General features: G+C 54.9%; 2 protein-coding genes across 6 annotated transcripts in view; both read left to right on the top strand.

Annotated features, from left to right (window-relative positions):
- The first annotated feature begins 75 nt into the window (after nt 1–75).
- Nucleotides 76–6,909, top strand: Rxrb (retinoid X receptor beta). Of its 3 annotated transcripts, none has more exons than XM_021185692.3 (10): nt 76–516; nt 1,124–1,341; nt 1,847–2,003; nt 2,294–2,473; nt 4,162–4,334; nt 4,814–4,943; nt 5,113–5,245; nt 5,349–5,452; nt 5,655–5,760; nt 5,872–6,909. In XM_021185692.3, exons 1-10 carry the CDS (start codon nt 282–284, stop codon nt 6,017–6,019), a joined length of 1,584 nt encoding a protein of 527 aa, XP_021041351.2. In that variant the 5' UTR covers nt 76–281; the 3' UTR covers nt 6,020–6,909. The 3 variants fall into 3 exon arrangements, with proteins under 3 accessions (XP_021041351.2, XP_021041352.2, XP_021041353.1); XM_021185693.3 differs by having other exon boundaries at nt 77–516; nt 5,361–5,452; XM_021185694.3 differs by lacking the exon at nt 76–516 and adding an exon at nt 533–777.
- A 281-nt stretch (nt 6,910–7,190) lies between these two features.
- Col11a2 (collagen type XI alpha 2 chain) overlaps nt 7,191–17,965 on the top strand; it is a 29,130-nt gene continuing 18,355 nt past the window's right edge. Inside the window, exons 1-9 of one of the 3 annotated variants that reach the window (XM_021186095.3) lie at nt 7,191–7,860; nt 8,126–8,241; nt 10,635–10,784; nt 10,876–11,086; nt 11,711–11,873; nt 13,486–13,677; nt 14,447–14,524; nt 15,116–15,178; nt 15,792–15,971. In XM_021186095.3, coding sequence (XP_021041754.1) covers nt 8,160–8,241; nt 10,635–10,784; nt 10,876–11,086; nt 11,711–11,873; nt 13,486–13,677; nt 14,447–14,524; nt 15,116–15,178; nt 15,792–15,971 — 1,119 coding nt within the window. In that variant the 5' untranslated portion in view covers nt 7,191–7,860; nt 8,126–8,159. Of the gene's footprint in view, nt 7,861–7,957; nt 8,242–10,634; nt 10,785–10,875; nt 11,087–11,710; nt 11,874–13,485; nt 13,678–14,446; nt 14,525–15,115; nt 15,179–15,791; nt 15,972–17,965 lie in introns of those variants that run through there. The other 2 variants (XM_029471625.2, XM_029471626.2) reach the window with 2 other exon arrangements.

Genomic DNA, 17,965 nt, shown 5'->3' with positions numbered 1-17,965 from the left:
AAAGCTGGGGGTTATCCGAGGGGACGGCCGGCGGGCACCGCCTCCTCCGTTTCCACCTCGGCGAGGGGGCGGGAGCTCAAGGCGAGACTTCCCGTCTGTACAAAGATGGCGGCCGCGCCGGTGCTGTCACCTCAGTGCCGAGCCGAGCGCGGCTCTTGAGTCGCGCTGCCACAGGCCGCGGCCTGCTCGCCTCCGCGCCTCCGCGGCCCCCGGAGTCCCCCGCTGTCCCCCCTGCGCGTCCCTGGCGCCTCTCCGGCTCCCCCGCCCTCGGCCCCGGCGTCATGTCTTGGGCCACTCGTCCGCCCTTCCTCCCGCCGCGGCATGCCGCGGGGCAGTGTGGGCCGGTGGGGGTGAGAAAAGAGATGCATTGTGGGGTCGCGTCCCGGTGGCGGCGGCGGCGGCCCTGGCTGGATCCCGCGGCGGCGGCGGCGGCGGCGGCGGCGGCCGGAGAGCAGCAAGCCCTGGAGCCGGAGCCGGGGGAGGCTGGCCGGGACGGGATGGGCGACAGCGGGCGGGGTGAGTGTCCCGTGGGCCCGGGCCGGCGCCCCTCGCGCCCCCTCCCCGCGCTCCCGCCCCCTTGTTTGTAAACACGCGCCCTCGACGTCCCGAGGCCCAGCGCCCTCCCCCGGGGCGGGGCGCGGCGGGGGAGCTTCCGCCCTCCAGGTTCGGGGCTGCGGCGGGGCCTGCGTGCGCGGTCTCGGGCGTGGGAAGGACACCGTTCCCCTTGGGCTGGAGGACTCTGGGCGTTCGAAGGCTGAGCTTACGCTCTGGGACCTGGTATTTCTGCCATACTCTTTGCCCCGAATGTTCTAAGTTGGGGTTGGACGAGGGGTTCGCTGCTGCACCTCCACGTGCTGCTTCACATCCCCCCCCCTCCCGAGGTCAGCTTGGGATGACCCAGTAGGCTCCGCCTGTACTGCCTCCCTTTTTTGTCAACCGCCTCCTCTCACGACTATTAGAAGTGAAATTGTTGTTTGGCCACTTGGTATTTCTGAACTCCAGGGATGCGGGCTGTGGTGGGTCAGGGAGAATTAAAGTGTCCATTTGGATGATCAAAAGGCTCACTTTCTCTTCTTGTCTCTCCTGTCCGTGTGTGTCTGCCTTGTACGTACCCACTTCTCAGATTCCCGAAGCCCAGACAGCTCCTCCCCAAATCCCCTTTCCCAGGGGATCCGTCCGTCTTCTCCTCCTGGCCCACCTCTTACCCCTTCAGCACCTCCAGCTCCAATGCCACCCCCGCCACTGGGCTCCCCCTTCCCAGTCATCAGTTCTTCCATGGGGTCCCCTGGTCTGCCCCCTCCGGCTCCCCCAGGATTCTCCGGGCCTGTCAGCAGCCCTCAGGTGAGAGAGAGGTTGTGGCTTGCTTATTGCCACTGTGCCTTCAGTTCCTTGTTCTCAACTTCTCACCCCTACTCCCCATCTTTGGGTGAACTTCCCCAAAACCCGTTAATCTTTCTAGTTCTCTAATCCTAGCAAGCCTGTGGTCTCGGACCCCCTTCCTGAAGGGGGTGGTCAGTGGGGGTGCATGCTTCATCAGCTCTGTTTTGAAAACAAACCCTAAGCCTGCAGGGAATATTTTTGATGTCCTGTTCAGCTCACGGTGGCTTTGCTGCCCTTTTCGCTTCAATATGCCTGCCCTTCTAAGACCTGTGCCCTTCAGGGCCACTGTAGCGCAATTACAGAAGGGTGGACATCACTCTTGGTGTCACGCGCAAGGAAGGCCCTTTACGTTAGACCATAGTGTCCTCAGTACCTTCTGGAATAGTACAGGGCTTGCTCACAAGCAGGAAGTGGTTTGCCTGACATAAGAGAGTCTCCTGTGACTTCCCTGTCTCCCCCATCCCAGATCAACTCCACAGTGTCGCTCCCTGGGGGTGGGTCTGGCACCCCTGAAGATGTGAAGCCACCGGTCTTAGGGGTCCGGGGCCTGCACTGTCCACCCCCTCCAGGTGGTCCTGGGGCTGGCAAACGGCTTTGTGCAATCTGCGGGGACCGAAGCTCAGGTATGGGGCTCAGCACAGCCGCAGAAGAAGAAAGCACGTCGGGGCTGTTTACCACTGCCTATGGGGCTCCCAAGGGTTCTTGAGGCTGGTCAGAGCAAGGAGGCCTATGGGACCTTTAGATTCATGTCAGATGCAGAGAGGGGCAGGAATGGGGGTGCTACAGGGTTTCTGGTCACCGAAGGCTGAGTCACCTTTTTTGGGTGAAACACAGGAAAGATTTAGACTGTGTTCCCTCTCTGGGCAGAAGGAGGTCTCCACAAAACTGTCTTAACTGCCAACCTTTCTCGTAGGCAAGCACTATGGGGTTTACAGCTGCGAGGGCTGCAAGGGTTTCTTCAAGCGCACCATTCGGAAGGACCTGACCTACTCGTGTCGTGATAACAAAGACTGTACAGTGGACAAGCGCCAGCGGAATCGCTGTCAGTACTGTCGCTATCAGAAGTGCCTGGCCACTGGCATGAAAAGGGAGGGTAAGGGCCTGCCCTGGCCAGGCCTCAGTCACAGGCCCTTCTCCAACCCTGTGGGAGAGCCCTGAGGAGGAACAGGGGAGACTGCTGAGGGCCCCATGGCCTCCATATCTTGGGACTTTGCTCACTTTCTCCTCCAGGGGGCGCAGTTGGGTTTCTCTTTCCTGTCCTCCACAGCTTGGTACCTCTCAGTGTCTCTGTCTCTGTCTTCATGGTTGCATCTCAGGGTTCATCCACCTTCCAAGAGTTTGGCCCTAGGGCGAGGTGACCTCTTTTCTCATGGGTCTGTTTCCTCTCCTCCACTGCATACAGCCCTTTCCTTTCTTTGACGCCATGTTCTTTCCCTAGTCTCCCAGTCTTTCCTTGGACCTGGTTAAACTACAGAATCACTGAAGAGGTTGGGACTTGGTGTCTCTCCTTCTGTCTCTATCTAAGTAAAGCTGACTCCTAGAATTCTAAGAGACATTTTAGAGCTCATTTTGGTCCAATTCCTGCTTTAAAAAAGATGAAAGTCAGCTCTCCCAGGGTCACCCCAGCAGAGTGGTAGGACCAGCATCAGAACACATACCGCCCAGACCAGACCAGACCAGGCTCTTTCTGCTGCTGCTCTTTAGTTAGCAGAGCTTAGGGTTTGCCATCAGGAGTGTCTGCAGCCAAATATGTAACTGGCCGTGTAGCGTGTGAACTTCGGAGACTAATGTCTTTAACCTCCTGGGTTTTTAGGACTCTCCAATGAATGTTAAAGTGTGTTGGTGTGTATTTTAGTACATCGTTAGCCTATTTAAATGTGGATTCATCCTTGATTATTTTGTTTTTTTTTTCAAGACAAGGTTTCTCTGTATAGCCCTGGCTATCCTGGAACTCACTCTGTAGACCAGGCTGGCCTCGAACTCAGAAATCAGCCTGCCTCTGCCTCCCAAGTGCTGGGATTAAAGGCATGCGCCACCACTGCCCAGCTCATCCTTGTTTTTTTTTTTTTTTTAAAGATTTATTTATTATATATGAGTACACCTTAGCTGTTTTTAGACACACCAGAAGAGGGCATCAGATTCCATTACAGATGGTTGTCAACCACCATGTGGTTGCTGGGATTTGAACTCAGGACCTCTGGAAAAGCAGTCAGTGCTTTTTTTTTTTTTTTTTTTGGTTTTAGAGCTTTATTATAGAAAGGCAGGGGGAAAGAGAGAAGGTAAAAGAGAGAGAGGCCGGCTATGGCCAAGAGGAGACAAAGGGGGAAAGGAGGGGGGGGAGGAAAGGCTAGAGAGAATAAGAGGGGGAGAGTGAGAGGAGAGGAGAGTAAGAGCAAGAGAGCAAAGGAGTGAGAGCAGTCAGTGCTCTTAACCGCTGAGCATCTCTCCAGCCCTCATCCTTAACCGCTGAGCGTCTCTCCAGCCCTCATCCTTAACCGCTGAGCATCTCTCCAGCCCTCATCCTTGATTCTTGCACCCTTCTCTTTTTATCTGCCTATTCGTTTACTTTTCGTGTGTTTATTATTTGTGGCGGTGGGGCCAGAGCTCAGGGTCTGGTGTGTGCTGGACAGATTTGCTTTTGGACTGTTCTACCCTTCTGTTCTAATTACCTCCCTGGTCGCTTTATCTCGAGGGACATTGGCCCTGAGAAGGCCCCAAGCGAGTTTCAGACAACCCCATAGTTGGCTTCTAATTTTGCACTTCTCTTTCCCCACCCCTCAGCGGTTCAGGAGGAGCGTCAACGGGGGAAGGACAAAGACGGGGATGGAGACGGGGCTGGGGGAGCCCCTGAGGAGATGCCTGTGGACAGGATCCTGGAGGCAGAGCTTGCTGTGGAGCAGAAGAGTGACCAAGGCGTTGAGGGGCCTGGGGCCACCGGGGGTAGTGGCAGCAGCGTGAGTGATGGGGGGGGGGTTGGGAGAAGGGGTCTGGGTATCTTCCATCTCCCCTCTTCCCTTCTTTCAGTCCCTCCTTATCTTGCACTGAACTGAAAGGCCTTTCAATAATCTGAGGTGAGCCAGGTGTAGCGATCCATGCCTATAATCTCAGCACTTGGGAAGGGAGAGGCAAGTGGATCTCCATGAGTTCAAGGCCAGCCTGGTATACATAGCAGGTTTCAGGCCAGTCATGACTACATAGTGAGACTCTGTCTTAGAAAGTCTCGTCTCTGACACGGGGTGAAAGCTCCCTCTTCTCTGCTCCCACTGGACAGTCCTAGACTGGTAGTGGTCTCTATGCCTGCCCTGAGAGGAGCCTGGACTGCAGAGGTGGATTGGATTCCCACAGGGAATGAGGGTGTAGAGAGGAGTATAAAACACCTCTCACAAAGAAGGTGTCTCCCCCTTCCCATGCATCTCCCCCCCTGTCTCTGCAGCCAAATGACCCAGTGACTAACATCTGCCAGGCAGCTGACAAACAGCTGTTCACACTCGTTGAGTGGGCAAAGAGGATCCCACACTTCTCCTCCCTACCTCTGGACGATCAGGTCATACTGCTGCGGGCAGGTTAGTGACCTCTTTGAACCTCTCTAGTCTCTTGACCTTCAGTGACCCCAGCAGCGTTCTCGTGCATATTCAGGGAGCCCAGCTGGCTACCTTGCCTCGGTTTTCTTTGTACTTGGGTTCCCGTGGCCTGGTGTCTGGCTGCTGACCCTCAGTGCCTTCTGGCCCCCAGGCTGGAACGAGCTCCTCATTGCGTCCTTCTCCCATCGGTCCATTGATGTCCGAGATGGCATCCTCCTGGCCACGGGTCTTCATGTGCACAGAAACTCAGCCCATTCCGCAGGCGTGGGAGCCATCTTTGATCGGTCAGTGGCCCTTGGCCAGGCTGGCCTGTGGCTAGAAGGGGTGGAGCTATAGGCTGGTCCGTGTCCAAGGCTGGCTGAGCTGTGACCTTTGAGTGACCTGCAGGTCCCTCTCCAGGGTGCTGACAGAGCTAGTGTCCAAAATGCGTGACATGAGGATGGACAAGACAGAGCTTGGCTGCCTGCGGGCAATCATACTGTTTAATCCAGGTGAGAGGAGGCCACCCCGCCTCAGCCCAGAAATCTCAGCTGACCCTGAAAAGGCCACTTCACTAGTGCCTTCCCTTTTCACCCCGCCCCACAAACCCAGTGGGCCTCATTTCCCTCACCCTGAGGGCCACACTGCATGTCTGTCTGTCCTGACTTGATTCACCTGCCGTCTTCCCTTGTTCTGCCTCCTTCACCATCCCAGATGCCAAGGGCCTCTCCAACCCTGGAGAGGTGGAGATCCTTCGGGAGAAGGTGTACGCCTCACTGGAGACCTACTGCAAGCAGAAGTACCCTGAGCAGCAGGGCCGGTGAGGGCCTCAGGGCTGTGGACACCTCGAGGGGGAAGTGGGGGTTGTGAAGATGGGGTATGTCCAGGGCCTGGGTGGTGCTGGCTCTCACTCCCTCCCTCCCCACCTCAGGTTTGCCAAGCTGCTGTTACGTCTTCCTGCCCTCCGCTCCATCGGCCTCAAGTGTCTGGAGCACCTGTTCTTCTTCAAGCTCATTGGCGACACCCCCATTGACACCTTCCTCATGGAGATGCTTGAGGCTCCCCACCAGCTAGCCTGAGCCCAGATGCACACGGAGTGTCACTGAGGAGGACTTGAGCCTGGGCAGGGGGCAGAGCCGTGGGACAGGTGCAGAGCAGGAGGGCACTTGCCCAGCCTGCCAGGGATCTGGCAACACTTAGCAGGGTTCGCTTGGTCTCCAAGTCACAGGGGACCCCAGATCCCTGTGAGGACTATATGTCTACCTTCAGTGGCCTTGAGTCTCTGAATTTGTCGGGGTCTCCCATGGTGCAGGTGATTCTTCATCCTGGCTCCCCAGCACAAAGCACTGCCCTGCTTCCTTCTCATTTGGCCTCACTCCCTTCTGAAGAGTGGAACAGAGCTCCCCCAGAAAGGGGTGTTGTGGGGCAGGCCCCCCAAGCTGATGATCGTGAGAGCAGGGCTCTGACAGCCTTTATCCTCTCAGACTTGACAGATGGGGCAGAGGAGGGACCTGCCTCTGTCTCCTGTCAGCCCCATTTCCACAGTCCCTCCTGCAGTCAGACTGAAGAATAAAGGGGTAGTGAAGGGGCTGCTGGAGGTGGAGGAACCCATTGCTCTTTTTAATTTCCTGTGAGGAGAGACTGGGAGTTAGACTCAAAGAAGTACTGTACATCCCCAGGTTGACTTAAATGGAGATGGCATGTGGGCAAGGAGGCCCCTCAGGTGGGCTGTCCTGGAGCCCTCTGGGCTCTGCCTTCATGTTTCTCACAGCTCTGGGCTGTGAGGCGGGTGGCCCTACAGCTCTTCCCTAGTCCTCAGCACAGCTAGGCTGGGAGCGAGTGGGGACATTGATGGGGGTGGCCAGCCTGCAGAGTTGGGTGCTGGGCTGCATGGTTTTTGCCCTGGATCTCTTTTGGGGGTTCCCTCCCATCTTTCACTTGCACATAAAGTTGCTTTCCAGTTAAAATAGCCATTTTCTGGACTGAGATAACTGTATGGATGGTGGGCACCAGGGCATCTACGTGTGGGGATATCCATTGAGAAACCCTGACGTGCTCCCTGGATGCTGCCATGGCCTGAGGTTCCCTGGGCCTACAGAGGCGGTGCAGGGTGGGGGACACAAGGCGCGCTTTGTCGGGAGGGGGAGAGGGTGTGCCAGGTTGGGGGCGGGGCTGCCCAGGGAGGAGGGAGAGCGGCTGCTTTTCAAAGGCGCCTTGTTTGCCGGTGCCCTTCCAGCGCCAGCGGGCGGCGGCGTCTTGGTCACTTCAGCTTTCACCCCAGCTTCGCCACAGGCTCCTGGCAGACCCGGCACTGTGCCCACGCTTAGGGGCACACTGCTCTCAGCGGTGCCCTCCTAGAACGGCCACGACCCTGAGTGACCCTCTCTCACCAGACCTTTCCATCAGCATTGCCCCCCACCCCCACCCCTTTTCATTCTGCTTCACCTAGTCCAGTATTTTTATCTTTTGGGGCAATTAGCATGTCACCCATCTCTGAGCTTTCTCCGTTCCGCAGGGCGACCCTACGCCCCCCACCTTTGGGTCACTATAGCTGGGTCTATAAACACCCCGCCCAGGACTGCTCTGTAATTACATGTGGCAGGACGAGGGAGGTAATTATAGAGACCTGATTACGAGTGGGCGTGGAACGGTCGCCCGTAGGCCCGCCCCTTCTGTCCCACTGTACCCTGAGTCCCTCCCCGGACTCTGCATAAGGGCTCTGGGCCCCCAAGGGCAGCTACAGTGATGTGAAAGGACTATAGGATCATAAAAGTGAAGGGGCTGGAGAAGATGTATTCTATTCCCACAAATGCCATCTGAGGGGGCACGCGGGCTACCTAATCCCTCCAGGAGTAGGGGTGTACCAATTCCAGGGCTAGCGAGTGAGGAAGGTTTCCAACCCTCACACTCCCCTGCCCAGGTGGAGATCGGGGTGGGGTTTCCCCTTGGTGGCTGTGGGCGGGCGGCAGGAGGCGGGAGCTGGACCTAGGGGCGGGGGCGAGCTGGGGTCTCTGAGCTGCCAGGGTGGCCAGGGGCACACAGTAGCGGCCACCAAAGAGCAAGCAGCACTGACAAGAAGAGGTACCCCCACAACGGCACCTTGCTGCATGGAGCTGGGCTACTGAAAGCTGCTGACATCCAGGGGTCCTGGTTCGGAGGCTCAGCTGGCTTCTGTCTGTTGTCAGCACCAGGACTGCCTGGGATCTGGCATTCTGAGCCATGGAGCGGTGCAGCCGCTGCCACCGCCTCCTTCTGTTCCTACCTCTGGTGCTGGGTCTGAGTGCTGCCCCGGGATGGGCAGGTAAGAGGAGTCCTGCCTGGGTGTCAGTCAGTTGGAGGTTGTAGCATCTGCTTGGAAGGGACCTCTGATGCCTGGAGTAGGAGCGTCTGAGCCTTAAGAAAGGGGTTTTGGGCACCAGGATTTAGATGAAGGGCATGACACTTTTGGTTCCCTGGAGCCACTATAGGACTGTCTCCCTCTCTGAAATGACTGGCAGAGGGCAGGTGACGCCGGCCAACAGGAGCCACCGTCCAGAGCCTGAGTAGGCTGGACTCTTGGTTTGGGTCCTTAGAAGAACTTGAGATGGCCAAAGCCGGTTTTGCCCAGGCTTTGCTGATGTCAGGGTAGTGAATACCAGGACTGATGGGTAGAGGAAATGGGGTGAACGTCTGTAGGTTGGAGCCTAGAAGGCTAGAGAAGAAAGCTACCTCCACTGTCCCGTCCTCTTTGGGTCCCCCAACCCCTCCCTGTGCCCTGGATGCTGCCACGCGGCTGGCTCTAGGGAGCCTGGGGGCTGGCTGCCAACAGGACGGCCGCTGGACAGGCCAGGATCAGGTGTCTGAGGCCAGAGCCAACTCTTTGCATTCCTGCCCCTCCCCTCTAGCCAGCAGGACTCCCGTGGGACCTTGGTGTCCACTGGCCCCATCTTTCCCCTTTTTACCTCCTAGAAGGGAAAGCCTCCTAGAAAAGAGGATTTGATAACTGGATCTAAGCAGGAAGGAACCAGTTCCTCTCTCCTGGAATACGTGTGTGTGTGTGTGTGTGTGTGTGTGTGTGTGTGTGTGTGTGTGTGTGTGTGTGTATGTGTGTCTGTCTGTCTGATTTTTGTATAGATCTCCATTATTCATGTTTTCTCTGCTCAAGAGAGAAAATTGGCAGGATGACCGTGTAAAGGATCTAGGTTAGACTAAAGAAAGAGAAGCTGAACGAAGTACACGGTGTTTACAGAGTTGAGGCAGGGGGATGACCAAGATAACTGTCTCCATTTGGGAACTGAGGGGGGGGGGGGGCTCCAGGGAGATGGTTAGCTAAGAACTCCTGAGGGTATACGACAGGGCATTTGGGGGCTCAAGGGGATAGGTGGAGTGGCAGTGGTCTGAGACAGTGGGGTTAGTATGTGGCTTGAGGTGGGTGGGCTGTGAGCATGGCGTGAAACTGTCCTCCATCAGGCTTTGGCGGAGGGTGGGGACCTCTCAGGTCTCCTTTGCCCGGGGTCTCTGTGAGTCTCTGTGTCTCTGTCTCCCTCACTGTACTCTCTCAAAGCTGCCCTTGTGTGTCAGTGTTTGCAAAGCTGCTACACTTTGGGGCCAGGCTCCTCAGGGGCGGGGGGAAGGTCGCGGTTTCCTCAGCTCCTGGACTCAAAGGGCCTTTTCTCTCCTGCCTGCCCCACCTCATCCACCCCACCAGGCTCTGCTCTCCTGACTGCCCTGGCCTCTGCCCCGCCCCACACTTCTACCAACACTTTTGCAAGCACTCTCTGTGGGAGTTCTCTGCTGTGGAGATGGTGTGGGAAGTGTAGGAGCAAGCTTTCTCTTTCCATCATCAAGTTTGGGCCCAGGAAGCCTAAGGAGACCTGGCTGATGGCCTGAGACTTGAATCTTGGGATTCAGGTGGTGGGGGATGGCAGGGCAGGACTGAAGTTCCAGGTGTCCGGAGCTTGCCTGGGCTTTGGGCAAGAACTCTGATAGCATTTACAGATGTGTGGCTTGGGGCCCTGGACCTGCTCCTGGTCTGTGTGGCAGCTTCAGTTTCCCCTTCCCCCTCTTCGAACCCATTCGCCAAGTCTGAGGGCACAGGCTTCTGGGCCACCTTATTCTTATATGCCCTTCCTTAGCACAGGCAGAGTTGCCCCTGCCCCCACCTCAACCCAGTCTCTGTGGCAACTGGAAGACCTCTCTTCTACAGCTGCCTCTCTGCCTCCCCTGTGCCCAGGATGATCGATTGCCCAGATGTTGTTTGTGCTAGAGACCAAGCAGATGCCAGGAAGCCAAAGACTGGGAGATAAGGGAAGAGAGGGAGAAAGAGGGAGAGAAAAGGGTGAACAGGATGTCAGGGAGATGGGAAAACTGAAAAGAGGGTGTGGGAGGGTCCAGCAGGTGCACAGGTGGGGGAGCAGGGGGCAGAGGGCAGGAGAGATGAATGGAGCAGGGAGTCAGAGTGTGAGCCTAGCAGACTCACAGCTGAAAGACAGAGACAGTGAGTCTGAGACACAGATGCTGACAGAGGGAGGCAGAGAGAGTGTGGAGTTGCATGCCAGCCGGCTAGGTGCACCTCCCCTCTGGATCACTTTGCTTCCTATATGGAAATATAGGTCCCTTTAGGAGAATGTCAGGGAGACTGAGATCTGGGTGTTGCCTGGTTAGACCCTCCTTGGGACGTGTTCTCACTCCTAACTCTAACCCTGCCCCTCCCAGGTGGTCCCTCTGTGGATGTGCTTCGTGCCCTGAGGTTCCCCTCCCTTCCTGATGGTGTTCGGAGATCAAAAGGGGTCTGTCCGGGTGATGTGGCTTACCGTGTGGCACGGCCTGCCCAGCTCAGCGCACCCACGCGCCAGCTCTTCCCAGGTTTGGTCAGCGAGATGGGGAGGTGGTGGGATGAGGTTTGGGATCTCTTGCCTCTCACTCCATCTGTGTGTGTCTCTCTCTGGGGTACCAGGAGGCTTTCCCAAAGACTTCTCTCTGCTGACGGTTGTCCGGACCCGCCCTGGCCTCCAGGCTCCCCTCTTGACTCTATACAGCGCCCAGGGAGTCCAGCAGCTGGGCCTGGAGCTCGGCCGCCCTGTCCGCTTTCTCTATGAGGACCAGAGGGGACGGCCACAAGCCTCCGCTCAGCCCATCTTCCGAGGCCTCAGCCTAGCAGATGGCAAGTAAGTCACCTTGTCCCTTTGTCTCTTTGTCCTGCCTGGCCCACACCTTCGGCGGAAAGTGACACATAGCCTCCAGTTTCTAAACTGAAGACCTCTACTGGACCTTTGGGCACACTTGGCCATCCCCTGAACTTGTCACTTCTTAATCAGTTTTAGGGTCTCAAAGACAGTGTCTGGGAACTGGGATAAAAAGGTATCTTCGTTGATACAGTGGGAAAGTTACTTAACTTTTCTGACCTTCGGTCTCTATGTCTGTAAGACATAGATCATCACACGTCTCCCCAACTAGAAAATGCCCACCATATATATTGCTTGACTAGTGCGCGCATGTATGTCCATGCACCATGTGTGTGCCTGGTACCAGTACACAGTACAGAAAAGGGTGTCAGATCCCCAGGGACTAGAGTTACAGGTGGTTGCGAACCACCATATAGGGGCTGGGATTTGAACTCAGACCCTCTGGAAGAGCAGTCAGTGCTCTTAACCCTTGAGCCATCTCTCCAGCCCCACCGTTGTGATTCTTAGTCCCATGATCTTTGCCAAGTCTTTTACTTGCTGTGGCCCAGCTCTGCCGACTCCCCAATTTCACAAGTAAACCACGTGAACTTCTTACCCCACGATTAGGTGGCACCACGTGGCTGTGGCTGTGAAGGGTCAGTCTGTCACTCTCATTGTGGACTGTAAGAAGCGAGTCACCCGGCCCCTTCCCAGAAGTGTGCATCCGGTATTGGACACCCACGGGGTGGTGATCTTTGGTGCCCACATCCTCGACGACGAAGTCTTTGAAGTAAGTCCGAGAAGAGTGATGCCATCCCCATGTCTCGTGGCCGTGCTTCTGGCTCCAGCCCTCTGTCTTCCTAGGCTTAAACCTTCATTTCTCTTCCCATGGTTTTTTATTTCCATTTGTCTTCAGGGTGGGTTTTCTCAGTGGACAGCAAGAGGCCCCCTTATATAGATATAGTTTATAGCTAATTATTCAGTCATCCATATGTTACCTGTTCACCAATAGATCTACTCCTTCGATCAATTTTTTTTTAGATTTATTTATTTATTACATGTAAGTACACTGTAGCTGTCTTCAGACACTCCAGAAAAGGGAGTCAGATCTCGTTATGGATGGTTGTGAGCCATCATGTGGTTGCTGGGATTTGAACTCTGGACCTTTGGAAGAGCAGTCGGGTGCTCTTACCCACTGAGCCATCTCACCAGCCCCCTTCGATCAATTTACTTGTTCATGTGCATGCTCCACTATCCAGTCACCCACAGACAACCCCTCATGCATGCATCCAAGCCCCCAACTCCGGTTCATCCACCCAGCCAGCCACCTATTCGCCAGACACCCGCTGACCGACCTGCGGATGCACGCACCACCTAGCCTGTTCATCCATTTGCTTGCCTGACCATCTACCCAGACAGCTCTCTCCTCATACATATATTGACACACTCATCTGTCATCTGCCTATAGAGCCAAACCTCCTTCAATCCACGAGTCTGTCATCCAGCCACCCATCCATTCCATCCCCCATCATTCTCTTGAACCTGAACATCTATTGACCCATCCACCCTCCCACCCCATCTGTCCATCCGTCTACCCATCTAGTCACCCAGCACTCACATAAGCAGCTACTGTTTTCTGAATATTGGTGAAGGAAAACACAGCACAGTTGTACAAGGTCCCTGACATCCTGGGGAGGTCTTGGTTTTGCTTTGAGATGAGCCTGTGTATAAGCACCATGTGTGGATGCAAGTAATTGCCACTAGGCTTCAGAAGGAGACAGATTCTTCATTTCTAGAGATCTGTCCAAGGACGCCCCCCCCCCACACCTCCACCATCACTAATGCTGTAAGGCGGAGCACCCGAGGCTGTACCTGTCTATAGAAGCCACTGTGGAGAGGCCCATGTGTGACCACATGGCCTGTGTTCAGTCTGAAGTTGGAAGGCCTGAGTTCTAGATCTGACCTGTCATGCTGAGTGACCCGGGGTTCATCAGTGACTGTCTAAGACATGAAACCCAAGGCATCCCTTATGGATGGGATCGAAAGGGATGAAGGTCCTCGTCCTCCTGACTTCTCAGTGTTATGGAGATCCCTGCAGGAAGCTGATCCTGACCTTCTCCCACGACACAGCTTAGTCCCAGACCGTTATACAGCTATTCAGCCATCCATACACCACCTGTTCACTACTCGATCTATTCTTTCAACCAATTTCTCCATTCATCCACCTACCCGGCCGCCTAGTCACAGACACCCACTGACCCACCTGTGGATGTACACGCTGCACCACCTTGCCTTGTTTGCTTGCCTGACCGTCTACCCAGACCTCATCCCAGATCATTTCCAATACCTCTCCGAGCTCCCGCTTTTATCTCTCCGTCATTTTTCCCTCCTCATCTCTGCAGGGCGATGTTCAGGAGCTCCTCATTGTCCCAGGCGTCCAAGCTGCCTATCAGTCTTGTGGGCAGAAGGATCTGGAATGTGAGAGAGAACAGAGGGACAGCCCTCAGACTCAGAAGCCTCACAGAGCCCAGAGATCTCCAAAGAAGGAACCAGCAAGACTTCATAAGCCACAGAGCCAGGAGCCCCAGAAGCAGGTGAGGGAGTTGGGCAAACAGAAACTGCAGCCTGTGGGGAGGGCACTGGGCTTCTCTAGGACTGTCCCCCATAGCAGTCCATCCTCACTGGTCCATTCTCCATCCCGTCCTCTTGTTAGTCTGCAGCTGTACTTCCCCATTCCCATCATGCCCTCCTCCCAGTCCTCAGTCATCAGCCTTTTTATTTTCATTTAAAAATAAAAAGGATAATAAGAAGAATCCCTGGTGGAAGCTGCATGCTTCTACCCGTGTGATAGCTTCTTCCTATCTGCCTCAGGTTTCCCATCTCTTTCTTGAATTAAGAGATTGGGAAATAATAGGGGGACAGGTGAGCCCCGAGGAGGAGGGGACAGGTAACTGGAGCTGAGCCGTGGTACCAAGCGGGGGGGTGGGTGGTGGTAAGGAGGGACTGGGGGTTGAGGGGATCTCAGGGAACAGTGTCTGTGGCTCACCAAGTGCTTCGGGGACACAGTGGGAAGAGGGACAGAAGTGTGGGTTGGAGGGCCTAGGAGTTCAGGTGACAGATGTGTTCTTGGGATAGTCTGAAGACTGAAGGGTCAATCTCTTAATCATGTCTGCTTCCATCCACATGGGAACCCATTTCCTCTTTTCTCTTCTCCCCCCCCCCACCCCTTCTCTCTACCTTGCTGTCACCTCTCCTCTGTTTACAACCCTCATTCTCCAACCCTGCACCCCCTTTCCCAACCTCCGCACCATCACCTTATCCCCCCCAATCTCCCATCCTGTCTGTCCCTCTCCCTGCTCCCAGCCCACTGAGTCTCTCTACTATGACTACGAACCCCCCTATTACGATGTGATGACTACGGGGACAGCCCCTGATTATCAGGTAACCTCGAGGGTCCCCTTCACCTCTCTCCCTATCAGTGTCCTCTGTGTTAACACCCCATTGTACCCCAGCTTCTGGGGTGGACACTAGATTATGGAGGGTCACTTGCTCACTGCCTGCCCCCCTATTTCTCCACTGCAGCGTCCTCAGAGCTCCAACCACAGGGCTCCCCCTTCCCCTAGGGGGCGTCGGACCCCTCCCAGAAAGTCTAACCCTCCTGCCAAGAGGTCAACAACCAGGCAGGCGCCCCCCTCACCAGCCCGGAGGCCCTCTCCAGCTGGAGGCTCTGGCAAAGCCCTCGGCCAGCCTCCCCCCTCCCGACACCCAGCTCGACGGGCAGCTTCCCCCACTGCCAGGGCTTCCCCCAGGACCAGAGGCAGCGGTTATCGGCAGGTAGAACGGGGCATCCAGATCTTTGCCCCCAATTTATAGACACTGGAGATTGATTCTCCTCAAAGGGGCTGCAAGATCTGCGATTTCCCCCACCCCCATCCCAGATCCTGCCTGTGGTGAGGACAGGTGGCAGCTTTGCTTTCTTCTCTGCTACTCTCTCACCTCCCCCCACTCCTCTCCCCCTCCCCTTGGGGCTAGTACCCCACCCCAGGCGAAGAGGAAGGAGTCCTGGAGTCCAGCCCCTTGCCATTCCTTGAAGAGGTAACTTCATCCCCAGCCTCATCCCAGCCGAGGGCCCCAAACCCCACAGCATTTTGAGGAGCCATGCCTCCTTGGCCGGAGGGCTCTTCATTTTCCTACTTAAGACTTTTCCGGTCACTCTAGACCTCTATCTGCTTGTCTAAGTATGGCCAATTCTTCTGATGTCATGGCCGCCTCATTGTCTTTTGACTCTAAAGTACACTCTCCATGTTGGTGTTCAGTGAGTTCCTCCTGTGCCACGGTGCCATTCTCACCATTCTCACCATTCTCAGGTCCCTTTTCTGTCCAGCACTCTCACTTTCTTCTCTCTGTCTTTGGTTTTGGACTCCTCATCTATCATTATGTCTATGGACTGTCCTGTGTCCAGCCCTCCGGCCATCCTAGTTTTCTACTGTTTCCTCTAACCACACCCATTTCCAAACATCCACTTTGTGGTTAGTAGTCATCCCATTTCCATTCAGTCTCCCCTTGATCCCTTGGGGAAGAACACCCCAGACCCAGCGACCCTCAGGATCCTTTGGGCTAGAAGTTTTCAAACCCTGGGACCCAGAGGACATCTGCTCTCAGGTCTAATGCCTCCATCTATCCTTCCTCCCTCCTGGTCCTTGGGAAGGAGCAGACAGATCTCCAGGTCTCCCCAACAGCTGACAGTTTCCAGGCAGAGGAATATGGGGAGGGAGGCACAGACTCCCCAGCAGGGTTCTACGATTACACCTATGGCTATGGGGATGATTATCGTGAGGAGACCGAGCTTGGCCCTGCCCTCTCTGCGGAGACAGCTCAATCAGGAGCCGTAAGTGGAAGCAGCTCCTGGTCCATCCTTTGCCATCAGGAGATGCGACATGGATTGCTTCCTGTTTGATCCTTGTTGGCTGTGGGCTACTTCCTGTTTGATCCTTGTTGGCTGTGGGCTACTTCCTGTTTGATCCTTGTTGGCTGTGGGCTACTTCCTATTTGGTCCTTGTTGGCTGTGGGCTACTTCCTGTTTGGTCCTTGTTGGCTGTGGGCTACTTCCTGTTGGTTTGTCACATTCCTGTCACATGAGATGTCTGTGTTGCTTGAGAAGATCACTTTCTGCTTTCTCTTGCCCCGTGTCTTAACCCGTGGTTCCCTGTAGATCCTCTGTCTGTGGCAAGTGGACTTTTTTCAATCCCACGGCTACTTCTTTTCTTTTTTGGCCACTCTTTGTCTAATTCAAGATGGATGTTACAAACCTGTTCAGTCAATAAGAAGCTTGTGCCCAGTGCCCATCTGTCTCACTCATCTCTTCTTGGTCAAAACAACTTTGTGTCCATGGTGACGGCAGAGTTTCTAGCTTTCCCTGTGGCAGCTTGCAACCTTTGCGGCCACTTCTGGTCTGTGTTTCTCTGTCTTCTGTAGCCTTAATGTCCCTCTTGGTGACTGTGTGAGGCTGAACTAAAGGGATTGTTTGTTTGTGTTCTGATCTTCTTGATGTCTTGTGTCCGTTTTCTTTGACAATAAGCCACTCCTGGGTACTTCAGATGATCAGAGTTAGAAGGCTATCCATTGTGGACCTAGATATTTATCATGGCCATTTCCTGTGTGTCCTCACCTTGCTGTCGGTGTGTTTTCTGGACCCTGCCTTTCATCTTCTTAATTCTCTTTGCGAGAGTCACTTTCTATTTGTTTTTCTGAATTTCTTTTCTCTCTTGGTCATGATAGCCATGCTGTTTTTGAAGATCCACTTCCTCGATTCTTTTTTCTTGGCTGCTTCCTGTCTCTCTGAGCATTTCCTGTCTGTTCACTGTGTTTTCTAGCCATCTTGGCCATGTTTAATTTTTCTTGGCTCTGGCATAAGTGGGTGTCCCTTTATTTGCCTCCTCAGTGATTTTCCCAGGTCTTCAAACACCCCTGGCTGTTGGACTGCTTCCCCTTGGCTCCGCTCTGTCCTTTGCCTGCCTTGCTGCCACAGCTGTCCCCTTGCTGCTGCTGCCTAACGCTGTGCCCTGCCCATCCCTTATGGCCACCCTTGCTGCTTTTGCCTTGTGCCTCTTTCTGAGTACTTGGGGTTGAGCTGGAATTTGGGAACTGATCATGCCTGACTGGCCAAGGTAGGGGTGGAGGGGAGGATGCTAACAGTCTTCGTTGGGGGGGGGGGGTTGAGGGAGGTTTGGGGGGTGTGGAGTGGTAGCAAATGACCTTGTTCCTCTCTGTTGCTATCTTTGGTCTGGCCTAGCGCTTAGAGTGAGAATTGGGGTGGAAGAGTGGGAGGGAGGGACTGGCCGACGTAAGGGGGGTGGTATATCATAAGGGAGGAGAAGGGAGGCACAGAACTCTTGCCGGGAAGGGAGCTAGGGAATTATGGGAGTTACTTCTAAAGTTTAGTTAACTGACCCCAAGAGCTGTATTCTTCCAAAGTCCAGTCAGGAGGCTAGAATCTGGGATATCAGTGACAAGGGTTCTCTAGATCTCCTTTGTGTGTGTGTTTCGACTACACACACATAAATATAAACACACAAACACGTATACGTCTGTATGTATGTGCACACCACATGCATACTCGATGCCTATGGAGGTCAGAAGATCAGGGTGTTGGATCCTCTAGAACTGGAGTTAAAGATGGTGCAAACCACCATGTAGGTGCTGGGAACCAAATCTGGATCCTTTGTGAGTACAACAAAGTGCTCTTAACTGCTGAGCCGTCTTTCCAGCCCCTCTGGGCAATTTTACCTTGTCTATACATTAGGGCACACACTTTTTATTTTCTGGAGATAAACCCATGGCTTTTAAAATCAGATTGTCATGTGGTTCCCTGCCTTACACCCA

The sequence above is a fragment of the Mus caroli genome, unplaced genomic scaffold, assembly GCF_978045245.1.
Source record: "Mus caroli unplaced genomic scaffold, Mus_caroli_1 scaffold_18, whole genome shotgun sequence".
Taxonomy (NCBI): domain Eukaryota; kingdom Metazoa; phylum Chordata; class Mammalia; order Rodentia; family Muridae; genus Mus; species Mus caroli.
The sequence above is the reverse complement of the archived record's forward strand: the minus strand, read 5'-3'. Positions and strand labels throughout refer to the sequence as shown.